This window comes from Hippoglossus stenolepis, chromosome 4 (assembly GCF_022539355.2).
Source record: "Hippoglossus stenolepis isolate QCI-W04-F060 chromosome 4, HSTE1.2, whole genome shotgun sequence".
Lineage (NCBI taxonomy): Eukaryota > Metazoa > Chordata > Actinopteri > Pleuronectiformes > Pleuronectidae > Hippoglossus > Hippoglossus stenolepis.
In genome coordinates this window covers 16,159,628-16,168,689 of record NC_061486.1, presented here as the reverse complement: position 1 = coordinate 16,168,689, position 9,062 = coordinate 16,159,628, and the positions used below count along the sequence as shown (strand labels likewise).

The 9,062-nt window shown below is 43.1% G+C and overlaps 1 protein-coding gene across 1 annotated transcript in view; it reads left to right on the top strand.

Annotated features, from left to right (window-relative positions):
- The first annotated feature begins 5,595 nt into the window (after positions 1–5,595).
- LOC118105897 (cGMP-dependent 3',5'-cyclic phosphodiesterase) overlaps positions 5,596–9,062 on the top strand; it is a 152,032-nt gene continuing 148,565 nt past the window's right edge. The window contains exon 1 of the mRNA XM_035153913.2: positions 5,596–5,870. Within this exon, the coding sequence (XP_035009804.2) occupies positions 5,812–5,870 (59 nt within the window). The 5' untranslated portion in view covers positions 5,596–5,811. The remainder of the gene's footprint in view (positions 5,871–9,062) is intronic.

Below are 9,062 nucleotides of genomic sequence, written 5' to 3'. Positions count from 1 at the left end.
AATGTCAGTAAACACTCCAGATTGAGGACGGAGGCTCTAATCAGGTTGTGATGTAATCAACTCGAGGAGCTGATGCGGGGGCAACACACTGGGGAACTCAATCAACACGAGCTTGACAAGTTTTATTTCTCGTCGCACAGATTTGTTTAATCGCGGCAAGAAGATTTTGGTTTCAGGGTTACTAAACTTTTATATTGATGTCAGGGGAGTCGTCGAGTCGCGCTGTTTTCTTGACCTTATCTGATTTGCAGACCTTGATTAGACTTTGCCATGGGAGACTCAAGTCAAACATTGAGTCTGGTACGGATATTGATCCGACTGAGCCATAAACAGAAGCACGTCCCACACTCTGTCTGGCCTTTTATTGCCAGATTAAAACATAACACACAACATCTCACTGCTTTGCAATTTCAACACATTGGATTTGTGCTCGGGGAGATGAAATGTCTCTAATTTTAGTCTTATGTAACAAACAAATCGTTTTTTAATGAGGAGGAGGCTGTTTGGGGGTCACATTAATGGGTCGCCACAGTTTTAATCATATGTTAAAAGAGTTTCAAAATGAAAGGCGCTGTGGCTGCTTTGTTCATCACTCTCGTTTTATTTACAGCAGCAGCTCCTCTCTGTGTGTTTGAGTACAAACTGGAACAACAGGAATTTCCTATCTCATAAAAATAAGCCTCAGTGCACTTTATTGCACGGCACCGGTCATGCACTGCTGTCACATTAAAGCTGCAGCCTCTTACCATCCCTCTCTATGGTTGAAAGCATTTAATCTGTTTTATCTTTATATGATACTGTCAGTACGCTTGGTTCTGTGCGCTTGTTAAAAAGGTTTCACCACACTGGTTACTGTTGCTTGTGTGAGACCAAGGTAACACTGAGCTTGAGATGAATTTCATGCTGAAGGTTAAAGTGATTATTTTTTAATTAAAGAAGAGAGCGCAAATTAAAAGTCCAACTGAATCAATGACATTGAAAACATCATTTTCTAGCTCGGCTGGTGGTGTGAATCCGTTGATTGGTCCAGACTGAGAAATCTCAATAAAGAAATGGCTTGCTACCAAACCGTCCATGGACATTCTTGGCCAGTGGAAACCTAATTTCTTTGATGGTCCCCTGGTTTCTCCCCAAGCACCATCATCAGACCACAGTTCTGATTAGATTATGACCACCATTCTCAGTAGTGCTTTGTATTTTAGTGCTAACTGAGAGAGAGAGAGAGAGAGAGAGAGAGAGAGAGAGAGAGAGAGAGACAGACAGACAGACAGACAGACAGACAGACAGACAGACAGGAGCAGCGAAGTCTGTGTGTGTGCATCGTTACCTTTCCCTCAAGTTCTGGAACTATCATACAGAAGTTACGCAATTCGTTTATAGTAATCACCCGCTTTGGGTGGCTGCCCCTGAGAGGGTAAAGCAGTCGACTTGTAGCCATTGATCCCTCTGCATGCTGAAGTGTCCTTGGGCAAGATGCTGAACCCCGGATTGCCCCCTGATGGCTGTGCCGATTCTTAAAGATAAAGTGCTGATCATAGATGCACTGTATAAATGTGAGTGTGAATGGGTAAATGGCAATAAGGACTTTGAGGGGTCATTAAGACTAGAAAAGTGCTATATAAATACAGACCATAGTGATCTATTTGGCCCAGGCGGACGTAATCACTGTAAGCGCTTTCCACTGTGCTAGAAATTTGGCTGCCTCGCAATTCTCAAGGCAGGAAAAAGCCTGCTTAAGTAAATCTATGAACCGGCCCCGTCAATGAACGTCAGCTCAGAAATTTATCTTTTTGATGCTTCAGAGGAGAATATTATATCAATTGCCGACATTTCTTACTTTCTTTCTTTATTTCTTACCTGAATCCACAGGCTTTAGTTGAAAGTGTACTCCTAAACAACACACACAAACACACACACACACACACACACACACACACACACACACACACACACACACACACACACACACACACACACACACACACACACACATATAAATGTTGAGACACAGCTGAGCACCATAGATCTATAGCATCTATAGGTCTCTTTGCCATTACACCAGATGTGACATGTGCGCACACATCCACATTGACGCACATAGACATACATGGTGGCAAACGTGGCTTGGAAATATTAAGGTTCACAGTCTCCCTCTCAATCTACTGCAGCTCACCTCTGAATAATTCTTCCTCTGGTTCCTCTTCCACCTCTCCTGTCACTCTTTTTTCTCTCTCTATTCCCCCTCCATGTTTTTTGTCTCTCTCTGCCTTGTCCTCACTTGTATCTGACAGTGCCTGCTGGGTGACCTACGATGCTTCAATTAAAATTGTAGTTCCTTGCCAGACACATTGTCCCTCTGTATTTTCAAAATTAGTGTTTCATAAAATGAGGTGCCACATGCCTCTGGCGGGTTTTTCCCTACGTGACAACTGAACAAACTAAACATCCTCTCGGGTCCCAGGGCTGCAGTAAATTGGCTACTTTTCAGGTTTTTTTCAGTAATAGATTTCAGTATGTTATTTGAGTCCAGTATCTGTGGATACATAACAGACTGTGGTGATGGACAGAGATACTGGGGGATATGTAGCAGATCTCATTTTTGGATCTCTTCTGGTATTTGTCTCTTACAGTGAGATAGTCTGGCTAAAGTCAGATTTCATCTGTTTAGACTGTGATATGGAGATCATCCACAAGCCACAGATTATACGTAAACATGGTTTCTGTTGGGCTCGAAATACAGTGAATGCAGGCCTGCAACTACAATAAAGGCTCTAATGTACTGATCTGATTTCTTTAATAATCCATTTATATTCGCAATTCCTCAAATTGAACTACTCGTGACCTTACATTACGTGACCTTTGACAAACTTCATCTTAACAGCACATTTGGGTCTATGTGAACATTTGTGCCAAATTTGAAAGGTTTCTCTCAAGGAGTTCTGGAGTTATTGCCTTCACATGGTAAACAATGTGTTTCCTGAGGTCACAGCGACCTTTACCTTTGACCATTAAAAACTAATAAGTATATCTTTGAGTACAACCAAACATTTGTACCATATTTGAAGAAATTCCCTCAAGGTGTTCTTGAAATACTTTGTTCCAAAGAATGGGACAGAGGGATGAACAGACAACATTAAAACATAATGCCCTCGGCCACTGTCTCTCGCCGGCATGGAGGCATAACAGTTGTACATCCCAGCCTTAATACTGAAGCTCTTAACTGTGTTTTTCAAAATGTTGGTCGTGCATACTGGCTCACCTTCATGCCTCGCTATGGCACTTCCTGCTAGAGATGCATTATTCATTTTAGTGGTTTCACCTATGTATGTTTTTCTTGCTATGACTATATGTTTGACCTGAAATTTCTGCAATCAGTGTCGGGCCCAGTTTCTTCCGAATTTTATATCCCATCAAAGCCGTTTATTGTCCATTGTAAACCCAGTTTTTAACTGTGATGTCTTGGCTGGAAAAATAGTAAAACAGCAGCAGCTTGGAGAACACAGCCACAGGATTATTACTCTCTGTCAAAAGGTAAAAGGAAAATATGAAGGGGCAATCTATAATGATGAAGGGGCAATCTATAATGTCAACACAGGAGAAGCCCCACCACCACATCTCAGAGCCTCTTGGAACAGGAATCCATGGCTGCGACATGGATTAACACGAGACAACACGGCACATACAGGGGCCCTGCTCAGTCACACAGGTGTTTGCAGTTATGGCTGAATAGTCCGCTGCTCAGGTTGAAGCCGTGGAGCGGGAGAAATTTCCTGAGGTCGTCAAACTCATGAACAAATAATCATGAACGAGATGATTATGATGATGATGATGATGATGATGATGATGATGATGATGATGATGATGATGATGATGATGATGATGATGATGATGACGATGATGATGAACAGATGCAACACGCCTAGGAGGAGACGGACAAGATGTCAATCAATCACGGGGACTTTGATCACTTGGACAGAAATACTCCGCCTATTGACCTAATCAAGAGTAAAACATTAGTGTGATTATGATGTTTACATGAGTTGATAATTGAGCTTTCCATTCAAATTCCTGTTTACATGTTACAAAGCATATGGTCCGATTACGGCGTCCGATTTAGACGTCAAAATGTTGTGAGAACTCCAACAGGACATTATACTGTCTATATACATGTCTACATTATGTGACTAAGGTCGGAATAGTCTACGTCTTAATCGGATAAATGTTTTACTCCGAGTTGACGTGGCAGTATGTAATCCAGACTATTGTCTTAATGAGCTTAATATCGTAACATTGCTGTCCATGCTAACGTAGTCAGTAGCTGTGTCTCAATTCAGAGGTGGCGTCCTGGATTTGAAGACAGATTATAACGATTTCATAGGCTCCTTCAAATGCGGCCAGCAAATGGGTCCTTTATTTCCTAAGAAGCGAAGAATCTAACAGGTGGTTTCTTTTCAGGCCAACCTATACCAAAATGCTCATGACCAAATACGATGCTTACAATTTTAAATGTAAGGATCAAGCACCAACTCAACTGAAAAAGCCAACGGTGCATATTTTCAAAAACCAATGGGCATTAAAACTTTCTTGTGGTGTCCAACAGGTCTGTTGCTACGAGTAAGGTCGGTGCAAGCTGGTAACCCAAATCCTGTAAATCCCCCGCAGATCATGGGCTGTCTCATTTTGATTTGGCTTCCGTGGTCTATGGCCGCCTCTTTTGTGGTCTGCATCCTCCAAAGGAGACAGCCCCTGAAATACGCTTGTGCTTACCTGCTCCCATGACTTTGAGTGGAGGTTTAATCAGGCAACACAACTGAAAACAGCCTGCAGGTGGACAATGGCTGGAGGCTGCACAGTGTTGAATACTTTCACATGCTGCGTCACATTTGTTCACAGACTTGCAGTAAGTCTCAAGTGAATCTATTATCCAAAAGTCCTGGGGAAGAACTCCTGACATCTGAGTGGAGTATTTCAAGCTCTTGAATGTGAACAAACATTTCAAAGGCTCCGGTTTCATGAGACATCTCCTGGATCCCTGCTGCTTCCTCCTGTGTAGCAGCACAGGCCATAAAAGGCAGAAGATGTTGGACCTTAGGACCCGTGTGTCCCGTGGCAGACACACTGGAGTCAATGCAACACGTGGTTTGTCATAAGGGGATAAGATCTTTTTTGTTTTGTTTCGTTTCGTTTGTGAAGGGACAGAAAGGTCCCCTCCTGTCCTGCCCCAGGTCTTGTGTGTGGGGGTGCACGGTGGCAGTTGTGTGGAAGTTTTATTCAACACAACTTTTCATTTGCACTCATGGATTAGTGGAAGGGGCCGGGGCACGAGCCGCGGATGTCTACTTTTATAGAGCGCACGCGGAGTTTGACTGACGTGAGGCGTTGAACGTGACACACACGCACGCACGCACGCAAACACACACACACGCACACACACACCTCTTCTCTCTCCCCTCCCTCCCTCCCTCCCTCCATCCCTCTCTCTCTCTTCCTTATATCCGCGCGCACCGCAGCTCCAGTATCAGTTACCGGGTCCCGACCAATCCCCGCGCGAAGTCAGGCAGCGGAGGAGAAGCACACCGGAGAGAGAGAGAGAGAGAAGAGAGAGAGAGAGAGAGAGAGAGAGAGAGAGAGAGAGAGAGAGAGAGAGAGAGAGAGCGCACCCAGCACATCCTCCCTCACCCCTTCTTCCAAACCCCCAGCAGACAGACGCACAGGCAGCCTCCCCCTCTTCTTCCTCTCCTCCTCCTCTTCCTCTCCTCCTCTGACTGCAGCTGTTCGGGTGAACCGGGGAGGCGCGAGGCAGGATGCGCGATGGGACAAGCGTGCGGACACGCGCTCCTCTGCCGTAGCCAGCCGCCGTCCTCCGAGATGTAAGTGCGTCCCCTATAATAACTGTGTGTGTGTGTGTGTGTGTGTGTGTGTGTGTGTGTGTGTGTCTCTGTCCCGGAGCGTCTCTTACTTCTGTAGCGCGCACAGACACAGAGTGGATGGCTGCAGACACATGGCACCGCGCACTGAGCCACAGCCACAGTGGTGATGGCGCGGTGTAGTAGTGTGAGTGTGACCTGCTGGGTGTCATTATCCCCCCTGACAGTGAAGAGCCCATGTTAACCGGTGCTGCCAAATGCCGGAGTGAACCGGTGGACAGGAGCCCTGTACCTCACACACACACACACACACACACACACACACACACACACACACACACACACACACACACACACACACACACACACACACACACACACACACACACACACACACCATCATGTATTATCACATTATCAAAATGTTGTCGTAGTGTGTCTAGACTGCTCCACAGGGAGTTCAGTGACCTTACTGTGCCTTTGTGTCTTCTTTGTGTCTTTTTACACTGCGGTCTGATAAAGCTTCCTTTCCCATACTCCAACAGGGACTGATACATCTGCCATGACAGTCCTGATTGAATTCTCTCGTTCTTTATGTTGAAATGCTCTAAAAGGCTTTTGACTTTGAGGAAACTACCTTGATTGAAATACTTTCTGGCCTGATCTGTTGTAGCCTCGGTGTCCAGCAAGAACCTGGGATGGTACAACTTATGTGGCACCTTTTATAAATGTGCTAATATTGTAAGCCATTAAAGGGACCAGGTTGCCAGGTTGGGCAAAATGAGGTCTACAAGAACTGGACCAAAATCCAGTTATCAACAACTTTCTAATTTATTAAGTTATTTAAAGGCTGGGGGATAAAAAAATATCATATTTAGGGTGGGATATATATATACAATCTAATAATAACAAAAGTTAAATATATATTTATTATATATTAAATGAATTATAGTCAATGATCGACCTCAGATTTGTAAAATGTTTTTCTGTTTATCCACTTTGTTATTCTCTGCTCATAAAGAAGAGTTTAACACAACAATCTTCACTCAGCAGCAACAATCTGTCTTTAAACTATCACTAAATAATAGCATTGATCGTGATAATTGTCAATATCGACTAATATGAAGCATTTTATCTTGATATCATTGTTAATTTGTCCCTAGTTATTTTTTTAATTCTCATTCAATAATTTACAACTTTGTAACTGCTCTATTACAAAGACAAGAAGGATCAACACAAACCACAACCACCCACCCCTGATTAGTTCCTTTTATTCATAAACTTTATTTATTTATGTTAATAATAATACAAATCATTAATAAATCATGAATGAACCACGATAAAGCATTTATCTACAACTTATCAATCATTTTATGGAGAGTTCTTTGGTAGAACTTGGTACACTTGCTATCATCAGATGTGGTGATGTTTAAGTTTTAATATTTCAAAGTTAAATTTGAGGATTAATGCTCTCATTGTGCATTTTTCTCCTTTAAAACAAGCATCATCCTTGGCTTAAATTAAGGCTTTTTAAATTCAATCTCGATCCTCAGGCGTTTATTCCCTTGTAATGAAAACAACTTGACATTTTGGAGACAAAAGGTTTTGACAGGATAAGAAACGTAAAATGGAGGCTGACGTGGCCATTATGACAATTTAATGCTTTAAAGCAGGACAGTTTCTTCCTGTCTGAGGCTTATAGTGTTTATCATGTGCTGACAACGTGTCACGAAGGAGGTGTTTGTTAAACTCTGTGGGTTTTTTTCTTCAGGCAGTTTGTTGTGTTGTTGTTATAGACTGCTCTGTATTATAAGCTGCTGCTGTTTTTCACCCACTGTCTGTCTGTCATGCCTTTTCTTGGTTGCACCTGTTTGGGGACAAATGATCTTTTAAATATCCACGGCCCACTTGTTGTTTAGCAGGGTCCCTCTCATGTTGAAGCAGGCTTCTGCTGTATGTATGAAATTAAAGTTTGCCATGTAAACACACAATGGCTGCTGTTAAAGTTAGTGACGTGCGTGCTGCTGCTGAGTTTAGTGATTGTAATCAAAACGCATGGCTGATCAAACAGTATGCACACACTGCACTGTATATACAGGGGGAGCGTCCCTCAGGACATGCCTTGATCTCTGTACTCAGTGGGTCAATAGCATCCTTTGTGGATAATAACATTGTGATGCCATTATGCACTGACAAATTTGGGGGCATTTTTTCCTAATTTCAAGTTTCAACTCCTTTTTGGCTCAAAGTTGAAAAGTCCTCTTTCTCCCCTTTCTTCTTTATTGGTTTCAGTTCAGTAATGGAAATCACTGCAGGATAATTCACCTCATCAGAAAAAGACTAATCCTCTCACACCGGGCATTTGCAGCCGGTCCAGGAGGAAATAACTGGAGTTGTGGAGGATTAATGAATCTGCCAGGTGAAGGTCAATGATCTTTGATACTATTACTTTCAGCCGCTGGTCTCACTGGCTTCCCTCTGGCTGGAGTCAGTCATGAACAGGGATTGGTATCGTTATTGGTTGTTACCAATACCGGTGCTAAGCCACAAAACAACAGGAGAGATTAGATCAGCTTTTTATTGGAAGTTAAAATGTAACACCCTTTACTTTTAACAGTTTACAGGGACCTTAACTTAAATACACAAATTAAAAAAAGTACAAAGCAAAGTTATATGATAAATAAAACCTAACCTAACGTGATGTGTTTGGTAAGGGGCCTGACGCAGGCAGTCATCAGGTGCTTCACTAAGTTTCTCATGTTCCTCCCTTCCTTCTTCTTCTTCTTCTTCTTCTCTCGGTTTACTGGTGGATCGCCAACAACAAGGTGCATACCACCACCAACTCTACAAGTCGCCGGGTCCTGCCTTTCAGCTCACCGCTCTCAGTTATTGCTCAGACATTGGCTCCTCGTCCCGGTGTCAGAATTAAATGTGAAATACACTCACGCTCCCGACCGTTTAGCTTCAAACGTTTTGTTGTTGTGTCGACTCGAGTTTGAAGTAAGCACTAGCTTAATGTAGGCCAACGTTACGAGCTGCCAGAGACATGTAGAGAGTCCACCAGAGTTAAGTGTAATTTCAACTGGGCACATGCGGTTATGTTTATGTTGTCTGTAAGCAGGGAAGCTTTTTCAGTACAAAGCTCAGGCACCGAAATGAGGCAGCGAAATCTCTGTTGTGATTCGCTCTGGTCGG